Source organism: Argopecten irradians, chromosome 11 (assembly GCF_041381155.1).
Source record: "Argopecten irradians isolate NY chromosome 11, Ai_NY, whole genome shotgun sequence".
NCBI lineage: Eukaryota > Metazoa > Mollusca > Bivalvia > Pectinida > Pectinidae > Argopecten > Argopecten irradians.
In genome coordinates this window covers 15,127,281-15,151,124 of record NC_091144.1, presented here as the reverse complement: position 1 = coordinate 15,151,124, position 23,844 = coordinate 15,127,281, and the positions used below count along the sequence as shown (strand labels likewise).

Genomic DNA, 23,844 nt, shown 5'->3' with positions numbered 1-23,844 from the left:
CTTCCACTTGTATTTAATTATGTCTGTGTGAACGGGGTTACTAAACGACTTGGTTTTTTTTAAATGACGCTATATTGCTGATATATCCATTTTCGGGTGACGTTCAGCTTCTGTAACTTTCCCCTTTCAAACTGGCAAATTAAGTAATGTCTTACCAATACTGTTATAAGGGAGATAACTCTTCATTTAGAATGTTCCTAAATCAGTAATCGTGAAATACGCCGTCTATTACACCGTTTGAGAAGGATAAAACCTTCGGAATTGACCTAGAACATCCAATTTTAATATTTTCAGGTAAACCGTTATGTAACGTATTTACAGGTATATGATAATTTGCTACCATAAACTGTTTTCGTAGCACTAGTAAGAGTAAAAAATGGAATCAATTTACATAGCCTTTTTAGTTTGATATAATGTTCTATAATATAATAAATGTCAACAGTGTTATATATTGCTAAAATTGTTAAAAATGTCTTCAATGTATTAATTGGACTTTTTTCCGAACATAAACACGCTTTATTCAATTTGTCTGCAATCCTGGGAGAATCATAGGTCCATATATCCGCCAAGGCAGTTTAATGCTTTGATATGTACAGTTTCAGAGAAATTTATCCATGTGTCTGTACTAGCAAACGAATGTTTATCTTCAAATTTGCAAGTAAATATTGATTTGAATTTTAGTTATTTTACGATAAACAGGGCAAGATTCGTTATCGCTTCATCATTGTTTTATTTCCTGTTAGAAACAATTGGAACTTTACAGATAATATATCCACTTGTATTCAGTGTTAGAAACAAAGATCTCGAACAATTAGTCACATCCATAAGTACAGGAGTTCGAGAAAAGTGCAGTATCCCTGACGTCTTGTCTGTAAAAATTATGGGGAAAGACCGAGATAATTGTTTTCTTCCATAACTTCCATACACATAAGTTATGTAAGATAAAATTGATGTTAGTGCGGAACAAAAAGGGTCTGTTACATTTGATTTGCTATCTACACTTAAACCCCAACCCTGACAGCTCTTATCAAAACACTGATGTGTATATATACAATTTGTTTACACATCAGTCTTCAACTGGGGGAATAAAATATTTGTACTGTTAAGGGGGGTGGGGGGTGGAGGGTCAATTACTTTTGATTTACTATCTACAGACACTTGAAATTCAGAAAGAAACGTATCTGTATAATGGGATAATGTCAATAGTATTAGATACCTTATTTCATAATACGCAGTGACCTAATTCGTATCAATATTATGCAAAGGACATTCATATTTTCATGATGTGATGCTTATATAGTATTAAATTTAATTTCCATTCTATTTTCAGTTTCCCGTTTGATCTATGTTAAACCAGATGGGCAATATCAGGCTATGAACTCCAATCTGGTCAAGCGTATGGGTATTTAACGCTTCTGCCGCGTCACTGACAATGTATACAATGTATACTTACGTTTATACATAACGGTCAAATGATTTAAAAAGTGGTTTTAATAAAATCGTGCGGTCTTTGTAATGCAATAGTATACGTGTCGACAAAATAACAAGTATTGAAAAAAATCATCACATAGTTTTCATTTGTTCGCTTGTTTCAAACCGTTTTGTGTTGAATTATATTCAGAAGCTGATGCTATGGCTGTTCCGTTTATTGAACTTGCTGACTTCAATACTAGCGCGAGCGGGAAATTCAAAAGATATAAACGTGTATAATTTTGAATTTGAATGATCGTAATGGAAATATAAGCAATAAACTGTAACCAGATTAACGGGCGCCATTCTATTTATCTTCCTTGCGGATGGTCTTCATATCAACTGTATGTCCAATCTGGTAACAGTTTATTGCTTAAATCGACACGTTTTATTTCTTATATACAACTTTAAAATAAAACCATATGCATGTATAATATCATTGTGTATTTTATACAACTTTAAGATAAAACCATATAATTATAATGTCACTGTGTAGTTTATACAACTTTGAAATACAACCATATATAATGTCACTGTGTAGTTTAGTTTCACAACACGCAGTTTTATAATTGTGAAACAGAAAACCATTATGAAGAGATATTTTGACAATAATATTCTTTACTCAGAGAATAATAGAACATATGATATCATAACTTAAAGCCAGGAATTCTATAGCCCACTGCATACTGGTAATTATTGCAATTACAAGCATTACATGGGCCCTAGTCTAATCTATTGAGCACTGAGGTAATTATTGTACATATACTTATATAATCTAAGGTATTAGAGCATAGGTACTCGAGTAAAAAATCAACTTTAAAGAAATATAAAAAATGCCTCTTTTCGTTATATGAATATGCCGTTGATTTTTCGCATTTGAATAAAATTAAGATCTTATCTCTAATTTGTATCCCTGATGCGCCATGTTTATGTATAGGCCACAAGAAATGACCTGCATATTAGAATATTTACACAACATATATATCACTTTTGCATTTATAATTTCAGCATAGGCATATACAGCGCGTAGCCATCATTAAGTGTGATGTCTTATATAGACCATAGTCAATGATATATTAAATACACTTTTAGAACCTCTTTTTACAGTCCTATTAATGACACACAGAAATCCATCTCATTGTCCAGTGAGTTTCACCCCTCAATGATTTTGGACCTTTTTTATACTCATTGTCCATATGTAAGTTTCCCTTCAACGATCGTAGAATTTATAGCCGTTTCCTATACAGCACCCACATAATTCATTTTGTTTGTAATAATTAATGAGTTCATGTAGACTTCCGAATTGGGCTGTCTGCTCAATGAAATAAACATCATCCTGAAACAAAAACAACAACCAAGAATGCAATTAGAACAGCAAGATATCGACACAGCAGGAACGTTACAGTTCCATGATTAATTAAGTGCACATGTCTAAAGCGTACTAAACTTAAAATTTAACAAATTAAAATGAAATCTAAATTACCTTTATTTTGATGATATGTTGCTGGCATGTCTCCTTTCTTTTTACGACTAAAATCTGTGTGGAAAAAGATGACAAAATACAGTTATCAAGTGCCAAAAACCAAATAATAAAACTGAAGTTATATGTGGCATAACTAGGCGCATATTGTCACAATTTATATATTTTAATTCAGTTCTCGCCGGTTATGATGATCATTCTATAAGAATCTGAGCCATTGAATACCATAGTCATGCAATGAGCCGTATAGATACGGGCGAGTGAGACGTTAAACTCATTATCGTTGCACCAATAATGGTTAGAGTATGCGTAAAATCTAACTGTGTATATTACTTACTGCAAGTCTGCGTGCCTTCGTAGCAAAGAGGGCCCGAAACGTTATGACAAATATGTAAGTGAGCACAAATGCTATTTGCACTTTCTCAGAGAGGACCTTAATGTCTATATATATTTATCTATATATACTAAATAAATAAGAAACCAAACAATTATGGCATGGGGTATTTTAATTATGCATAACTCTATGACAAAATGCTTTTTAAGTAACGACATGTTGAGAACTGTGACTTACCTTTCGTCCTTCTTCTCTTGAATTACGTACGACGAAAGTCTGTAACACTTTGTCTGCGAGGAGTCTGTAATATTGGATATTAATCATGAGGGTTTAACATTTGTATGGAACAATTTACCGAAAACCAAAAAGCTCTTTTTATTCAGCTAAATCTGTATTCTGAAATACTTCAGACACATGGTCCGTTATTACAATTTTGGAATAATAAATGATTTGGAACAAAGGTAATTAAAAAATATATCCCTTAAGCATCGTTCAAATGTAAAATGGTTATCGCATCATGTTTTTCTCAAGAATTGATGAATCTCAGACATAAAGAAAAGGGTTAAAATAGGAAATAGATACGAGGAGTTTATAAACTTACGCTCTCGCTGCATTTCCATCTGAACTTTCAAACAGATAGTCCTATAGGAGAAAACATGACCGATAGCGTCAGAAAATAGTATCTTTTAATTACTCTTATATATACATGCATGTTGATAATCAGAAGCGGTATGATTAACAGTTATCATGGTTTACGTAATTAACACTTGATCATATTAAATCATAATTACAAAATATCCAATTAAAGACACTTGAAGACTTATTTGAGCAACATTTTCTTTTCAGAGAAAACTCATACCTTTACTGTAAACCATAAATTTTCTTTCGCGTTGATTCCAAATCTCATTATTTCCGTTTCAAAGCATTTTCACGGACCAAAAGTTCCAAGGATCAGCCTTGATCGTGCAATTCGTGAAAAATATCGCACGCGAAAGTTGATATAGCATTGTTTATGATTGTTGGTCGGTAGGTTGGGTGTAACGTCCAAATAACGGCTAAGGTCATTTAAGGGCGGTCATTTTCATGATATTGGCGGTTAAGTACATTATGATTTACAGAATTAAACTGAATATCCTGGTTTTTCACAACATGCATGCTAATATTTTACATTGTATTATGTTGTATTATTACGTCATGTTTTAGGTGTTTTTTTTTGTAAACTGATTGATCATTTTAAAGCTGCTAATACTAAAACAGTGAAGAAGGCCAACCAACCTCTTGTTCTGTTTCTTCCTCTCCCTCTTCTTCCTCCTCATCTATTACTTGTTGGTTCTCATATAGTAGACCAGCCTTCAAAACAACAATTAAAGCTAATGTTAAACGAGTTTAACAACAAATCTTTACTGGTAACAAGATGGCATGAACTTCCATTCAAATATGTTTATATAAGTATTGTGCCAATTTGGTTTACAATGCATAATAGCGAGAAAATAAAGATCTTATGTTTATTGTATTAGATCTGTTGGAATTAAAAGAAATGCCTTTTTATTTAAAAATCAAAGAACTAAAAAATATTCTATCTACTTATGAACCATTTCAATTTTTGTAGATAATAAAAACGTCAAAAGACAGAAGCTTATCTTAATATGTCCATTATAATAAATTGATCATAAGGTACCCGTTCTGTCCCAAGATTAAGATGTTTGTCGAGTTAAAGTCGATTACACTAAACTTTCCAAATTTATCACCAAAAGTTTACAATTTTCTACCTCACTGTATGTGGTTTTAATGACAATGAAAAAACATATACAACAAGATAATATTAAAATACCAAATCAGCCTTGCGTGAAGCACAATCATCTAACAATGCCAATTTTACAACGAGTAAAAATGTCCAGTTTTTAGCATTTGTTTTCAAATGTTATGAAAATATGCACTCATGTTTGAAATACAAGAAAAGTTAAATGTGTTGTCCTCACCTGATTAACGTATACAGGGTCATCGCTTTCTGATGAAGGTCCTCTCGTCTGGTTCTTAAGAATAGATAATAATTATAGATTATATAAAAATATAAATAAACCACTGACTTTATAAAATGCTGAAAATTCCCGTAATCGCATTAATTGGTTCTGAACTAGGAATACGTTTAAATTGTATGGTTTACCAATCTTTTTTAAACCAGGGTACATATATAAGAAAATAGTTATCGACGGCCAAAGTTGAGGTTACAACTCCACACAAATGCAAGAATCGCTTATCTATATTAATAGTGAATTCTCATTTCACAAGACGACAAAACAGCAAAATGGAGGTTAAGTAACGCGCGGTAATAAGGGCGACAGCGGAAAACATGAAATGATCCGCGTTATTAAAATTGATATTTCTTTTATTTAAATGAAATTTTTCAAAATGTGATAAGTGTAGTTTCAACGGTAGGCTAATAACTGATATTTTTTGTTTAGCATTCCCATTTTAAGAATTTAAAGCCGTTTTGGAATGGCATTGGGCATTTGAGGACATGTCAGCTATAGCAGATATAGAAAAGCCGTGGTATCTAAGAAAACCACCGACCAGCGGCCAATACCTGACAATATATTGCACGATATATACAGAATTGAATAAGTCAATCCATTTATGAAATGAAAATACGTTTTTTATCAAGAGGTGTTTTATGCGGAAATAAGATCGTGACGTACCGGTTTGTTACTCTCTTTATCACCAGACTTGTCCGTGAACAGTTCTGAAAGAGGTGAAATTCACTTGAACAACTAATAACATATTTATTCAAGTTCAGTAAACAGTGCAACCGTCCGGATAATGAAACAGTTACGAAGAAATTAAAAAATTCACAACCGAATTTACAATTTCAAAAATACATACATAGAAATGCATTTTTCATGAAAATGTTAGTAAATTTTTTTTTTTTTTAAATGGAGCTTATGTTCTATATTAAGAAATTTTATAAAATTTTGTATTTGAAGCCTGAAGCCATTGACGTGTTACAACAAGTTACAGAGAGCAGCTTTCATACAATTTTAAATTAATGTGAAATTATATTGTAAAAAAGAACATACTGTCCCACGGATTGTAGCGATCCACTTGAGGTTTGCCTATTGCCTTTTCTTCATTTATCACTTGTAAATTGGAGTAGTTGCTTTCCGGAGCTTCCATCAACACTGATTTCTCCGTGTCATCGTATCCATACTTAACCAATACGTGTTTGCTGTCGAGGTAGGAGGGTAACAACTTAAGAGGATTTCGATTTAATTTACATCTATTCAAATCAATAAATATATCTCCTCAGCGGAATAATAATTGTTTTTGTGAAGAATGCAGATCATAGTATAAGTATTGTTCCCTATAAAACTAATTATCCTTCCTTGAAAATGTGTGTTAAATGTGTAAATGAATATAATACAAAAATTTCATCTTGCTTTCGCGAGTATGAAAAATACGGCACTTAAGTAAACATTTTGATAAAAGCATCTTGATATATATGTATAATATATATATAAATATATATATATATATATATAATTTGCTAGCTAAAAGAAGCATTATGTTCACTCTACTGTCTATATATGGAAAGGACATGAAAAAAATTTCCTTATTGAAAACAAATTATTGTTGCCATTTCAAATATGCATTGTAACTAATATGGATTATCAACGTTTTCAGATATGCATAATGAATTATCAATGTATCGAAATGTAGGCATGCATTAGGTGTTAAGATCTTCTGGTTAACTTTTTTATATTGTATTAATCGAAGTTTCGGTATTTTTATTTTGTAAACGGAACTGTGTATAATTGTGTGAAGTAAATGTATACCATATGTACATATAACTGACTCAGAGGAATACGTACTCTGGGGGCAGCTGGTGATTTCCTACGAGAAGCGCGTGGTATACACTTCGCATCCAGTCCTGAAATAAAATACATATTTTGAAGTATAGGTATGGGGGCCAATTATACAATTCCATAAATAATCTAGGTTTATTTAGGGTTTTTTTTGCTTCAGTTATATGTGTCTATCTGGTAAACAACCAACTTAGTCGAACATGATACGTGTTTTTTTCAAAATAATAAAAGTGAGAAGCAGATTTCTAAAGAAACAGGCTAACAGATTTATATTTGTGTGAAGACAATAAGATAGAATTTCTGAAAATCATTCAAAGATTCAATGAAATTAATACACTGCTAACTAATAAACTCCAATAAATTAATTATGGATTATCATTAAAACGCTAATTTCAGGTAAAATTCATAACAAATTCAGTTCAAATTAATACCAATTTCAGGTCAAATTCATACCAACTTAAAGTCAAATTCATACTAATTTCAGGTCTAATTCATATCAAAATCAGATGCAATTCATACCAATTTCAGGTCAAATGCATACCAATTTAAAGTCAAATTTACGCCAATTTCAGGTCTAGTTCATACCAATCTCGGGTCTAGTTCACAACAATTTCAGGTCTAATTTATAATGAATTGGTTCAAACACCTATACGAATTTTTTCTCATATTACATCTGTGTAATTCAAAAACAAATACCTGAATGGTATAAACATTATTACCTACCAGTCTATCGTCATCGTTCTCACAAGAGAACATGTACGTTTTCCGGGAGTTATCTCCTAAGAGAGGCTGGATCTCAAAACAATTGTCTCTCTGTTGGTTCTCCACCCGAAATACCCTGATATTTGTCGAAACACAACGCATTAGTTCTAAACCTTTCTACTGTAAATATGTACATAAAAATATTTATGATAGCGGTTACCCTGTTGAAAACGTTTTGATTGTAAATATTTTCAATGCTTACTGTTATAAAAATATTTAGCATTTTCAGTTTCTTTTGTGTATAGTCAAAATAGTAAAGTTAAGGTAAAATTAGATTCATATTCACAACAGCTCAAAATCAACACCACCATTATTAACTTTATTACATTTACCGTTGTATTTTGAAGCGCTATTTCTCAAATTCTACTTTAGAAAACAAGTTATATAAAAATTGTGACTTTTCAGCAGATAAGATCCATTGTTTATGAAACGTTGAGTCGAACACATAACTTGACAATTGAGTATCTGGTCGCGAATTAAGAAAAAAAGTAACAGAAGTGTTAATACCTGTTATATTCCGTAAGATAATACCTGTTATATTCCGTAAGAGCAAATGCTGTCTTTGGGCCTTTTGATGTGTTTGATTCAAAGTGGTACATACACCCATCTGCTATACAGCAGTACAAAGTCCGCCCTTAAGGAATGGATATATAGATGTAAAGTGGTTCATCTTATTGTTATAATAGTATTATCGTCAATAAAATTATTACCTTATAGCAATAGTATATAAATGAAAACAATAACAATTTTCCAACAGGAGCTCAGTGTAGTTAAATATGAGGGCTATCCTTAATATTCTTACTTAAAATGTATACTATAGAAATTAGCATTCTAATATTAAAGTTTAGACAGAAAAACCTCCCTGTATAGTATTTCTCTTCACCCATTGAAAATAAAAATTCACACTGTAAATTGGATACAATATGATATCCTTACTGTAACAGTTAATTCACAATGGACAAGATATTTTATGAAAAAGACAACATTTGATCTGGAGATTGATGTCAAAGTGGCGACATATCTAAAATAGTTGAGTGGTTCGATGTAATTAGATTACAAAGTACTTAAATCATAAGTAACAAAAAAACCAAAACAAAATAACGTACATGCGATGGAGCCGATAGACAGACGTTGTGTACCACGTAGTGTCTTTCTCTTCAGCCATCCTCCCTTAGTTACATTCCCCAGCTTCACTAAATCTTTAGCCCCTGAAAATAATAGCCAAATCAATTCACAAATCATAATGTGTCTTTGAAAATAATCATCCAACTTTGTATATTTGCCAAAATATAATCGAGAAATAAAATGCAATTTTAGAACACAAAGACGTTTTGTACTTATAAAACCTGTGAATGTAGGTTTGCGAACGTTTGTTGATTTTAAGATTGAGAATATATGATATCGATTGGTATCAGATATTCAGTGTAAAGCATTTAAATCACATATATCGCCGACGCCACAAGGCAAAAACAGTGTCAGTGCAATCCTTCCTACGCCAATATTATATAACGAATAAATCAAAACCATATCATGTAATCATAAACTGCATTGTATCGTACTGATAATTAAATGAGAAAGTTAATAAAAACTTTCATGTGACAAAAATATCCATCTATTTGCCACTGCAATAAGCGACAATAATTTCATTTTAATCAAATTCATCTTTGTCCTATTTTTTGTAAGATTGACAACATCACATGACCAGACTTGCCAAAAGCAGATATTTTTCTTTTACAAAAGAACGCAAGTAGTTTATAACCTTCCTAACTATTATTGAGATTTGTTCTCTATTACATATAGACTATAGTAAAGAAGCTTAGCCTCTCTCACTAATTGACGGTCGAAATTTGACCTCTATTACCTATGGATGATATACGTTTGACCTCTATTACCTATGGGCGATAGAAATTTGACCTCTATTACCTATGGATGATAGAAGTTTGACCTCTATTACTTACGAATGATAGATGTTTAACCTCTATTACATATGGAAGATTTAAGTTTGACCTCTATTACCTATGGATGATAGAAGTTTGACCCCTATTACTTATGGATGATAGATGTTTAACCTCTATTACATATGGAAGAAGGAAGTTTGAACTCTATTAACTATGGACGATAGAAGTTTGACCTCTATTACCTACAGATGATAGAAGCTTGACCCCTATTACTTATGGATGATAGATGTTTAACCTCTATTACATATGGAAGAAGGAAGTTTGAACTCTATTAACTATGGACGATAGAAGTTTGACCTCTATTAACTATGGACGATAGAAATTTGACCTCTATTACCTATGGATGATAGAAGTTTGACCTCTATTACTTACGAATGATAGATGTTTAACCTCTATTACATATGGAAGAAGGAAGTTTGAACTCTATTAACTATGGACGATAGAAGTTTGACCTCTATTACCTACAGATGATAGAAGTTTGACCTCTATTACCTATGGATGATAGAAGTTTGACCTCTATTACTTACGAATGATAGATGTTTAACCTCTATTACATATGGAAGAAGGAAGTTTGAACTCTATTAACTATGGACGATAGAAGTTTGACCTCTATTACCTACAGATGATAGAAGTTTGACCTCTATTACCTATGGATGATAGAAGTTTGACCTCTATTACTTACGAATGATAGATGTTTAACCTCTATTACATATGGAAGAAGGAAGTTTGAACTCTATTAACTATGGACGATAGAAGTTTGACCTCTATTACCTACAGATGATAGAAGCTTGACCCCTATTACCTATGGATGACAGAATTTTGACCTCTTTTACCTATGGACGATAAAGTTTTGACCTCTAATACCTGTGGATGATAGAATTATGACCTCTATTACCTACGGATGGTAGAAGTGGTCCTTTCTTATCTATAAACGATAGAAGTTTGACCTCTATTTTCTATGGACGATAGAATTTTGACTAGTCTTACCTTTGGATGATAAAAGTTTGACATCTTTTTTCTATGGATAGTAGAAGTTTGACCTCTTTTACCCATAGACTATAGAACTTTGTTTACTTCTTTTACCTATGAACGATAGAAGTTCGACCTCTTACTTATAGACGATAGAAGGTTGACCTCTATTACTACATGTATGGACGATGGAAGTTTGTTAACCTCTCGTACCTATGTATTGAAGAAGTTGACCTCTTTTACTTATTGACGACAGAACTTTGACCTATCTTACATATGAACGATAGAAGCTTGACCTCATTTACTTATACACGATAGAAGTTTGACTTGTCTTACCTAGAAGTTTGACCTCGCTTACTTATAGACGATAGAAGTTTGACCTTTCTTACCTATGGACGACAGAAGTTTGACCTCTTTGACCTTTCCTGTGTCACTACTATCTGAGCCGTCACTCATGCTGAAGACTCACATTTTGTGCAACGTGTGAAATCCTAATAATAGAAAAGAATAATAGACGTGATAGTGATACAAACATGATGCAGACGAATTTATAAATTTAGATTACTTTTAAACAGTTCAGTGGATACGTGTATCGTACAGGTATGTTTGTGACTCACTGCAGTGTGCCCTTTATCTGTAAATACACAACCTTCTAGCGTGTTAACAACCATACATATCGTCATTATTTCTGCTCTCATTCATGTTCATGCTTGATAAAATAATTTGACATGTAATATTAGCAATCTGTAATCGTAAAGTATTTTCTCTGTTTCCCTCGACAACCACAATCATGGTGTTAACCAGCGATATGGGATAAATAAAAAAAAAGTCAGAAAAGCTGAGATATTCAACTGGACGACCAAACATGTGATGGATATAGCGATCCTAATGTATCATAATTATTTCATTCTGATGCCGGGAATAATACGCCGCCATATTGTCAACCTTAGAAATATAAACACACGTACTCTAGGTGAAATGCGTCACAAAACTACCTTCCATGTTTATATCAACTGCGTAGAAAAGAAACTATATTAAGTTTCGGAATCTCAGTCTGGAAAGATGCATTTGAATATTAAAGTAACCATACAAGTTATGTTGTATGACGAGACACTTCTAACAGCCACGATGAAAAGAGGCCAAGTATACTACAAATGTTTCATTTATCTTCATAATGTTGTCGATTACTTAAAACAGAAAGCGAAAGTAATGTTAATAACATAGACCGAGAACTTTTGACGTACAGCTCCACTTTTTTGATTATGTTTGCGATATCGTTCTTTACTCGGTGGATTTCTCACACAAACATTTTAATGTCCCAGATCATGTATGCAACTGATTGCTGCCAAGGATTGGACATTACAGTCAGCGCTCCAAATATAAACAGCTCTTCATATGTCCACAATTTAATTGTATAAAAATTGAATACATATGCTTCATTTAAAATCATAATTACCATAACATGTCGCGTTAATTTTGGACAGCTATATTTTCTTTCACTGATAAATATATATTTATATTGATGTAAAAATGGCTAGTTATTGCTAAATGTAGATATGGTTTGATTTAACACATTGTAAATTGGATGTGATCAAACATTTAGTGTATGCTACTTTACAGAATCTTAACACAATGTCACAAGTGATATAATCATGGTAGCATGAACAACTTTTATTTGTCGAAAATTAAAATAAAAAAACAGTAACTTTTCAAACATACTGATGGCGAAGGTATTTTTTGAGTTATTTCCAAACTCAATGTGTTAGATAAAAAGAAATAAAACATCATTTATAAAAACTGTATTGGTCTTGAGTCCTACCCAGTACACTCATGATCGATCATACAACTGTATTGTACCACTCACGACACCTGTATCAGAATGACACTGCAAGCCGATCAAATGCAAGCAAAACTAGTGTGAATATTACATAAAGGTTGAGAAATCGTACAAATAGAAATGTCTATTTCGGGTTACATTGGCAAAAAATAGGGTCGGTAGGTCGGCATTTTTGTGCGTGTGTATTTCATTCTAAAATGATGGCCGGAACCGGAGTCTGATATCGAAGTCGCGACTTTTGATTTTTTTCGTAGAAAAATGAAAAATAAAATAGGGTCGGGTAACCCTAAACAGACATTTTTTTGTTTGGCCTTACGTAACATATAATGTAAATTCATATGCTAAAGTGAACAGCAAATGCGAATAAAACCTTAAGTGGGTTAAGTCAATAAGAGGTAATAAAGGTAAGACTGTATCACTATATGGATACGTAATACATACGTGATAACAGTCTGTTGCATGACCTTGATGGAACTTTGAAATTTACAATGAAATAAATACATAGAAAACAAAAGAAAAACGCGACCGAGTCTGTGTCAGTATCCTGATCGTCGAGTCTTTCAGAGAAAAGGAATGGCACACAAACAGTGCAAGCTTTAGTTAAGCGGATATTTGAGAAAAAATGAATTTTTTTTAATGTTAAGAAATTCAAAACTGAAGTAAAATAATCAAAATTTATCATTTTTGGTTTTGATTCAACCATTCTAAAAAAATAAAACGGCGAGTTTCAATACCACTCCGTCAGCTCGCCCAGAACCAATGTAACCGGTGCACTGGCGTGGTTGTTTATCAAATCTCACCATTTCTTTTTAAACTGAGTTGATAAAATATACATATCGGTTATCCAGTGACCTGGTTTGCTTGTGTGTGTTATATCACAGTGTAATAAGTGTTTGTTATAAATCACAAAATAACTGAAGTAATATTGGACGTCGGCAACCATATTTCTATTCATATCTATGTCTTAATTGAGATAATTAAACTGAGTTTAACCCATAAACAGTTTGTGCATATATATAATTTTGACAACAGTCAGCTTAATAGTTGATAAATGTTATCAGATAAAAGACAAAATCGTTTTTATTAGGTTTACAGCAGTTTCCATTACACCTCTGGAGAACTTATAAAATCAAACCAGGAAGTCATGCATCAGTGAACAGTGACTAGCAAAATAATATGATATCGTCACTGCTTTCCACACGGATGAATGAAACTGGGTGTGACAGCCTTCATTTTATTCACCAAACCCTATGGTTTTTAATAAATTAATGATGAAAAAATAGCATGTCAAAATTATCGCCCAGTTACGGTACATATAACTTTTCATCATTAATTTATCAAAAACCATAGGGTTTGGTGAATAAAGCTGTAAAAATCATTCAAATGGCTTCAGATGACTTATAAACGTTAGTTATAACACAAAAATTTTGTACTGTAAAATTGTTGTTTTTATGTCTTATATATGTTTAAATGAAAACATACCTGCAGAAGTCACTTTACAATTACTAAAAACATTGTAAAATGTGTAATGGAATTGTAGACCACAATTTGGCTTCATGGTCTCACTGTATGTACTCATTTCACTTCACTATTGATGTAAATAAATGATTTTTGGCAGTATTGCCAAAAATCATTTTCAGCTCTTATTTGTACCTGCAGGTAGGGCGTTAGAATTGTACCTGCTGCCCCTATTGCATGATCGTAAAAGGCGACTAAATTTAGGATCTTATCTTTTCTCTTCTTCCTAACTGACTTTATCTTTCCTAATGCCTCCCTTGGCACCGCCTCACTTTTGGCCTTGAGTTGAGCGTTCGCCCCTGTGAGGAAGGCTCTTGGTTCTGTCCCCTGGCCGAGACACACCAAAGTCTATAAAAGTGGTGGTAGTTTCTGCTCCTGCTTAGCGTTCAGCATACAGGGAGTGGGACGACTGGTTCGCCCGTTGTCAGTATAATGTGACCGGGTGGGGTGTGTTGCTTGGTGTCTTCGGCGGCATGCTTCAGTGATATAGCACTATAAAAAGGGCAACAGTTCCACTATACAAGAAGACACAACACGAACATACCGCAGTCTCCCAGTACACTCACCTCGCACAACATACACGCAACACACCGCATACATGGGAGGCCGTCCTTACATGACCATAGCTGTTAATGGGACGTTAATAAATCAAACAAACAAACAAACAAATATTTGTACATGTAAAAATAAAACCTATGCATTGAAAGCACTGTAATTTTCAAAAAGTTGGTCATTTTTGGTGCTGAATAACATATTAAAAGCTCATCTTGATTCGTGAGTATGAAAAAAAAGGCACATATAACTTTAAGTGGAATAATCTGATGTACCAGAGTAACCTCCCTTCAAGAGTGTAACGAAGGGAAGTAACATTGACTCATCAGAAAAATGGCGGTGGAAACATCAACTGAAAATGTCATTGTTTGATTTCTAGAAATTATATCTTGGGAGCGGAATGACAGATTCTGTTAAAACTTCATACAATGATTGTTGTTGCAGTTACACAGCACGTGGTTGAATTAGTCCGCTAAACCTGCCTATATCATTAGGGGATTTTCGCAAATATATAGGAAAGTGTAGAGGACTATATAAAATCAGAGGTCAAAACGTGAACTACAAACATCACTGCTACTAAAAAAATATTTTACTTACAATGTGTAAAGATATTCTATTTTACAATAAAGTATTAATATTTATTTAAAAATAATTATTTATATTACAAATTTTGGTATCCCGATGTTGAAAGATTGATGGATTTTGTTAACATAATTAAATTGTACATGGTGAAAATATTACCTAAAAAATCGCTGTTACTCAATTTAAATTTATTAAGTCATTTTTTTCTTATTTCAAGATAATGTTTCAAGAAAAGATGGGTTGGTTTCAAAAACATCTCACACATGTAAAACATAAAAATATCTTTTATAAGCGTTTCAAATATTTTTGGTAAAAGATAACTCTTAACTGTTGCTACTTATAGGAAATGATTGTCAGCGCTCTGACCGTTTCCTTTCTTTATTCATTACGGTCAAACGCCATATATTTTTTTTTTTTAAATTAACACAGCTAGAATGCATTTGATTTTCATCATTATCAGGTGGAGGTCAAAGTCATTATTGTTCTTGTTTTTTTAGAAACTAATATGTGGACCACAATGTCTTCCTTTACTCATTGCTTTTAACCCCATAAGTTACAACTACTAAGTACTTGGTGCTGGTTGGATATATTTTTCATTGTTGTCTGATGAAAGTTATTAATTAAAGCCACAATAATAAATTGGGGATCGGCAGATGACATGTATTGCTAAAACAATACTCAAAATGTTTATAACTTCGTTTCACTTTCTATTCCTTTAATAATATTGCAGATCTTGTAAATCCCCGCGAAGTCTAAATATAACACAATGGCTAACACAGTCTAACGATACTTCACCTAATCAGGCATCATTTTATTTATGAATAAAACGAACCCATTAGTGTACAACATTGAAGTATGAAAAAGGAAAGAGGAGTTTCCATACATTGATATGAATTGTTTAGCATATAATATCAAAGCACAATGCTGATTATTTCAGTATCTACTTTAGTATTGTATATGCCATCTAAAAGGTTTTTTTTTTTATATCTGGTGAAGTATACGCTATAAGTGTTTTCTCAGTTCTCTGGTGTTTGTTTTAGCCCTAACCCTAACCCTTAACGCTTAACCCTTAACCCAAAAGCTATTGAGACTTCATTTGTATTTTATATTGTTTGCATTATGTTAAGTGTTTAACATCGTCTGTCTACACACATACAAACACGATAATCCTAATTGCATGAATCACCTAACATCGACATCGCTATATTTTTATACAAGTATGCATAAAATTTAATGTTTTATTTGTACTGTTTCTCAATTTTTCGCACATATGAACGATTTTGATGGAAAACCAGAGAACTAAGACAATGGCAAAAATAGGTTCAAAGCACTAGCCTACCATCTGTGGTTCAAAGTGATAAAGGAAATGTGATGAGCAGTGCTTATATACTTAAAGACCGAAAATATCGTAACTACCAACTACATTTGGACGCGATTTCCTCTGAATCAAATATAAAGTCTACTAAACATACATTTGTGTTTCTGGCCGCTTACATCGATATTTACTGGTGATAACGTAAAAAGGAGCCCATTCTACTGAACTTCGTGACTTCATATATCCAGCTTAGGTCATAATCCTTTTGATATCCTTCAGTGACTTCGTCAGCGTAATATATTACATAATTACGAAATTGACGTCAGTAAACAATGAGGTGACGTCAAGATTCGAGGACGTGGTGACAAAATGGCGGCCTGTGCTAGATTTTTGTAACACGTTTTGACCTTAAATTCCTTTGAAATGTTGGTTGATGTGTAATGTAATAAAAAGTATTATAAATTTATGTTCATTTCATATGAGATTTCGTCTCGAAGTTTTAATATTTGCTCGCCAATGCTCACAAAAATGAAAGCTTGTAATACTTGTTTTATATATATATATATATAAAATCTCGTATGAATTGAGCATCATATCTATATCTGTTTGATATTTGAGGTATCCCCATTGATTCTTCATCATTTTTCTGGAACCCATGGATATTGTTTATCATATAATGATAAATGTTTGTTTTTGTAAGTATTCTAGATGGTTTTGTTTACATTTTATATAGTTTCAGTGTAAAGCGAAGTCATATGAAAACTTTAATTTGATTTCTAGAAAAGCCATTCATATTGATTCACAGATGTACATTCTGCCTCTGAAGGACAGCTGCTTGGGAAAATATTGTTTTACTATTTTGGTTATCTTTTGTTTTATGTTTGTTATAGAAAATATCATGACACTTTATCAAAGCAAATTGAACGCATAGAAAGTAACTCTCGAACTTGTTATTTTGCATTAGCTATGCTATACGACTTTTTATAGAACTTAAAATCGTGACATTGTTCGTGTGAACGTGACAACGTCGTTCCAACTTTCATATGAAATGTAACAAGTGAGAATTATTACCTACCACGCACACATGCTAGTTTGAGTTCTATATCAAGTTTAAAGCTGCAGGGGTAGTTAATATACTGGTTTATGTTATATACATGTATGCTAGTACAGTAGGACTGGGATGGTATCTTAACATTGCAGTATAACGCCTAGAGTAGAGATACTGTAGTAGCTTAGAAATAACAATAAAATGTATTGTATGAGTATGCCTACTTGTTTGTCACTTACAGTAGTACATGTATGTTCGTGATTAGGGTAGACGGCATTGGTGACATATATTCTCATGTACTCGTTTAAACAAAAACAACAGCAAGCACAATCTATTGCAGACAGTATTTGTTAGTAACGATAAACTTACTTGTTTGTGACAGGGTGAGGTGTCCACGAGAGATTCGCCGTAATCGGTGTGCAGTAGGTAAATCCGGAAGTAAATTCCTGGTATGTTAAAGTCTGTTTGTGAATGTCGGACACGATATACCCGTATATAACGTGTGGCTATTTATAGCACAATCTACAGGTATGTACACCTATAGCCTTAATAGTCTTACAATAACACTGCGTATACCCGACAAAGAAAAACAACTTAGTGCGTACTGACGTACATAGGACAACGGAGTTGGATATACATTACACATTAGATATCCAACGTTGTATGTGTTGTAGCGATTGTTAAATACATTTTTATTTCAGAATAAATCTAGGTTCACACAAATTTATAAACTTAATACAATGATGTATCTTAATCACGATCAGATCAAAACTTATTCAAAAGTCTGGAACATGCGTGGAGGTTTTAGAATGTTGCATGAATCTAATTAACGGAGATCTTTTTAATTGTAGTTGATGTGTTACTTATAACTCGTCTATTTTCAGGTACAAATGTACTATAACTGATCACATTCTTCAAGTCTTTTAAAAATACTGTGTCTCATTTACATTTAACTTGTTTAAATCCCAATCTTTTTGTAAAGCAAGACAATTGTTCTCTGTATATATGTATATAATATCATATAATCAATAGTATGGATAATGCATACGATACAATAATTCAGTGCATAAAAGAGGATTTGACAAACTGTTTTTATGTTATGTAAAACCACCTCCTTTCAGACTATTGTTTAAACATGTTAATGTGTAGTGCCAAAACTTACTAAGGCGGCACATTTAAAATTCGAGATTATGACCACGAAGGGTCGACAAGACACCTAACAATTTTATTGTTCAAAAGAGGCGTAAAACAGTATTACAAATACCAACTTTTAGATAAAGGAAAACGTAGTATGTTCAAAAGAAACGGATAAACATACAAACTGGTATACTATATGTAAATAAGTTAATAAAACATTCACATTCAACCACGACAAGAAGGTATCACGGTCTGGGTAGTCTATATTGATTAGTAGCTTTAATGTCAAAGACTAGGTATCACACTCGTTTTTGTGACAATAACAAAAACTAACTATAAGATTGTTTCATATACATATACATCACACTGGAAGTCGCAATATACCTATAATTTTTCTTCGCAAAAATCGGCTGTGTGTGTGTCGAAGAGGAAAACTTGCAATATATGTACTCGACTTATATCAGCAAATAATTCAATTTTGCTTCTTACGAGCATTTTCATTGGCTTTAAAATTTACTTTATCAGCCCATAAAGGAAAAAATGGCGTCGCCGTTTGTAACGTTGCTTCTGATTGGCTGACGGCGTAATGATTTCATAGACAAAAGAGTTCCAAAATGATTTTAAATATTGAAGAGATTATCTTTAGTAGATTGAATTATAAGGATTAATTTGAATAGATTTTTTATGTTATGGATATATAACACAAAAATCTGAATATACTATCATCATAAACCGCTTATTTAGAGTACACTCAGAGTTGTGTGTTATATCTCCAAAACATATTTTTTAGGTTAATCTTTAATTAGAGCAGCTACATAAATAATAATAAAGTGTTGTTTACCCGAAAGAAATGGTAATGACTTTATGCTATACCATATGATGCCATAGTCCTATGTACAAGATCACCCCACATCTTAGTACGAGGTATCATTTTTGTCAGGTTGTATTTTTTTCGAAATTCATTGTATATATATCCACACAAAGTTCTGAGGGTAAGAGCTAATTTTAATACTCGCTCTTTACATCGCCCTTACGAGTTATTGTGATTTGGCTGTAATAATTATAATGCAATTAAAAAATCGAATTAATATATAATTTTGTATAGAAATACGTAGTAAAGTTTGAATAAAGATTCTACAGATTTCTCTCTTGGTCAATATTGAAACTTTGCAATGTACCATGGGGGATAACTCTAAATGACACTATCACAGGACGTGTACAACTTTTCTTTTTTTTTCATTGGAGAAAAACACTTAAAGAATATCTGTAGATCCGGATATTGAGACATCAAGATAGCAATAATGATTCTTTATTTTCAACATTAAAACAGCGACTTGATATGCTGAATATCAAGAATGAGTGTTTACGTCAACACCATTAGTTGTCAGCAGGCCGCCATGGCTAAAATATCCCGGAAAACCACCACCTTATCGTTAGTTCGAAAGCCGGTGGTTTTTCCCTGGGTACTACTAATTATATATAAGCCTAGCACATCATTATTATTAGCTGTCCAGACGGTAAGACGCCACACAACAAATCAACCCATTATACAAGCGGTACTGTGTTCCGTTTTTCTACATTAATAGAATCTTACATAGGTCTGTCAAGTGGACAGGGATATCTCAACCCAAGTGAAAGATTTTGGCTGGTCAACCCTAGGGTTGGCGGCCAACATCTTTCATGAGGGTTGACATATCGCTGTCCATTTGACAGACCCATGTTCGATTCTTTTTCTCCCATACTTTCACGAAAAATTGTGAAAATGCAGTTTTTAGAAACATTTCCAAAGCGCCGCAATCATAGGAACGCCGCAGTGCGTCAAAATTAATGACGTCGCCGACAATAGACACCTCATGTATTGATGACGTCATGCCATTGTCTAGCGCGTGAGCTGTCTTTTCCCTACCCCGGTAAAAGACTAATAGAATCTTACATGGGTCTGTGAAGTGGACAGGGATATCTTAACCCTCGTGAAATATTTTGGCCGGTCAACCCGAGGCTTGCCGACTTCACAGACCCATGCAAGATTCTTTTTTCTCCTATACTTAGTAGAAAAAATGACGAAAGTCCACTTGGTTTCCAGCCTTTTTATCGCGCCATTACCGCAGGAACGTCGCTGTGCGTCAAAATTGATGACGTCATCTACAATGCACGCCGCAGTTACGCCGCATGTATTGATGACGTCACGTTATTGTCTAGCGCGTGTGAGCTGTCTTACACCCCCTGTGTAAGATAGAGATATCTTTTCCCTATCAACCACGGGATATCCCTGTGAAGTATGGGAGAATACAGGGTTAACTGCCCTTTTGTGTAGGTATTGATTGTGACGTCATGTGTTGATAAACGTAAGGTCATATTTCTAGAGAGAAGTCGCTCGCAAAAAAAGACGTCACAATAGGTACCTTCCAGCAATGGGAGAATACTAATATGTTAAGGCATAATAGACGTGACACCAAAGTGTTGACATTGAAATAACTTAAGAAATTACAAATAACAAACATATTAAATGAAACTAACTGTTCTTTATTTAAACACGGTTTTTCATAGCTGTATTCATCGAACGAACTCGTAGACCTCCAAAACCGAGTTCGGACCGTTTGGTACGACTACAAATAACGGCTTTGTTTTATGAAATATAATGGAGTAGACTTCAGTTATACTGTGAAGGGCATGAACTACAAACCGGGAGCGTCGGCCATCGCTAGATATCTGGTAAATACTCCCGGCCTTATTTCCATTTTCATTCAGGTATCCAACATATACGTTGCCTTGTCGGTCTACAGCCGTCCCAAATACAAGTGTTCCGGCGTCATGTCGGAACACCTGCTCTCCCGCCAGCCTTTTGCATACCACGCTGTTCCCGTCAGTGTAATAATAAGTCTGATTCGTGTCGTGTTTTGCGACAACCACAACTTTACCATGCACTGTACAGTCGTCGATTCTATATCCTTTCATAGAAAAAGTGCTGACGATATCATCTCCTCCAGCTATCAAAATTTTGTCAAATGCTACTAAAGACCAGGCAGGAGGGAAAATAGTGAACTTAAATTTCTTTGAAAGTTTTCCTTCATCACACAGAGTATAGGTGACTACATCTCCGTTCTTCATGCAAACAAGGATGTCGGTATCGCCCGCTCCCATTGTAACGTGATTTGGCCGTCCATCCACAGAAATGGTAGTGATTACCGCAAACGTCTCGTCAAACAAGACTAGTCTGTTTTCATCAGAATCTTCAGCGATAAGAAACCGTCCGTCTGGTAAAAAGGTCCCTCCACAGAACTCATTGATGACACCATAGCTGAGATCCTTGTCCGTGATAACTTTCACAAGTTTCACCTCATCATCCATCGCATTTATATATGAGGCGAGATTCAAATTATGTGCAAGTTTATCAAAATGGTTGTCCACCTGCGCCATGGTATCGGCTGTTTTCCTGGCGTGAAACCTCTTAGTTTCGACTTTGCCAAAAATATTTTGGCTGTCTAGCGAAACAAACAAGTTTCCAGTGTAGAATCTTACATTTATGTTGACGTCATTTGCGAGTTCCGACTTTAGTTGACTGAAGTGACTGAAGAGTTGGGATTTTATCTTTTGGAACGTGATAAACACTTGACGGCGCGTCCCAGCACTGACTGACGTCATGACCTTGCGACAGTTTTGAACATCCTTTTCGAAAGATTGAATTTGTTTATGTTGACGTTGTAATTTCTGTTTTTCTGTCTCGTACTTCTGTTTGACATCATTTATTAGAGTGTCACACACATTGTCTAGTTTTGTTTTAGCCTTGTTGACTGAATCTGTGATTTTTGTTGTCACGAACTTCGCCTCCTCGTCAACATTGCTAATTTTAGTGTTCTTGACAGATGCCAAAGTTACTAGTTTTTGTTCTATCTCAGTCGTCTCAGCGGAAAATTTTAAGCATGCATCGTCAATGTCAAATCCTTCAGATAATTCGTCAATGGGGTGTATTTGCTTACATTCTCTGTGTTTGGTAGCAAAGCAGACAACACAACACAGTTCCGAATGGTCCGAACAGTAAACCTCTAGAACTTTCCCACGATGTTGTGGACAATCTTCGTCGATGGAATTATTTGAATTGACCTGAATATGTGTCGACGTTCCTATCAGACCAGAATTGTGATCAGAGTTTGTCTTATTTTTCTGATGGTAGTTGTAACATTTTTCACACAGCCCTTCGGAACAATCTGTACACCAGTAAACTGCCGCCACGGAACTGTCCCTAATATCACGACACATGGTACACGTAATATCGTCCTTCCTCTTCATACCTCCGTCCATCATCGTAACCATCAGATCATTTATAGGAAAGTTTTGAGCTGGAGATTCCGTGGACGATATGAGGTCCGGAACGGGCGAACGACACACGGGACATGGGAAGTCCGTGCTAGTGCCTTTATGAGACTGTACATAAGAATTTAGACAATCCTCGCTAGTGCCTTTATAAGACTGTATATAGGAATTTAGACAATCCTCACAGAATGAATGTAAACATGGCAAATATCTTGGTCTCTGGTACTGCTCCAGACAAATAGGACAGTCCAGTGTTTGTCCCGATGTTGCGCTGCTCGCCTCTGCCATGACTGTGACCCATGCAATTTGTCTGAGAACAGCTCTCGCTAACTATTGCAGGTGTATCGCTGAATTTTACCCGTTATTTTAAGTCCGCGTTTCAGAAACTGACAACCAAATATTTTAACTAATCGAAATAATGTGTATTAAACAAATGTTTTATTTCTTTTTCAAATAATACCAATCACGTATTTACATGCCGCTGTCATACATTTGTATCTTTATAAAATTATGTCAGTTTGAGCAAGTGATACAACCGGTGTTGCGGTTTATTTCTCCCCCCAAATTAAGGCCCTGATCGAGAGTTCGTGGTATTAGGCCATGTTTTTTAGTGATATCTTGCATGGCTATCACTTCTTTTGTGTACTGGAACAAACCCAAGAATAAAAAAAAAAGTGTCTTTGCATTAAGTATTACTGTGACAATTACTTT

At 33.9% G+C, this 23,844-nt stretch overlaps 2 protein-coding genes across 4 annotated transcripts; both read right to left on the bottom strand.

Annotated features, from left to right (window-relative positions):
* Positions 1–1,106: 1,106 nt before the first annotated feature.
* LOC138334836 (uncharacterized) lies at positions 1,107–18,243 on the bottom strand. Of its 3 annotated transcripts, none has more exons than XM_069283599.1 (14): positions 18,055–18,243; positions 11,223–11,324; positions 9,013–9,114; positions 8,438–8,540; positions 7,868–7,982; positions 7,151–7,209; positions 6,359–6,507; positions 5,981–6,024; positions 5,264–5,317; positions 4,560–4,634; positions 3,886–3,926; positions 3,522–3,585; positions 2,954–3,007; positions 1,107–2,806 (listed from the first exon to the last, which is right to left on the bottom strand). In XM_069283599.1, exons 2-14 carry the CDS (start codon positions 11,287–11,289, stop codon positions 2,681–2,683), a joined length of 1,053 nt encoding a protein of 350 aa, XP_069139700.1. In that variant the 5' UTR covers positions 11,290–11,324; positions 18,055–18,243; the 3' UTR covers positions 1,107–2,680. The 3 variants fall into 3 exon arrangements, with proteins under 3 accessions (XP_069139700.1, XP_069139701.1, XP_069139702.1); XM_069283600.1 differs by lacking the exon at positions 18,055–18,243 and adding an exon at positions 17,925–17,985; XM_069283601.1 differs by lacking the exon at positions 18,055–18,243 and adding an exon at positions 11,924–11,980.
* A 3,086-nt stretch (positions 18,244–21,329) lies between these two features.
* On the bottom strand, positions 21,330–23,465 carry LOC138335727 (E3 ubiquitin-protein ligase TRIM33-like). Its single transcript, XM_069284890.1, has one exon. The coding sequence runs from the start codon at positions 23,419–23,421 to the stop codon at positions 21,376–21,378; it is 2,046 nt and encodes a 681-aa protein (XP_069140991.1). The 5' UTR covers positions 23,422–23,465; the 3' UTR covers positions 21,330–21,375.
* Positions 23,466–23,844: the final 379 nt, after the last annotated feature.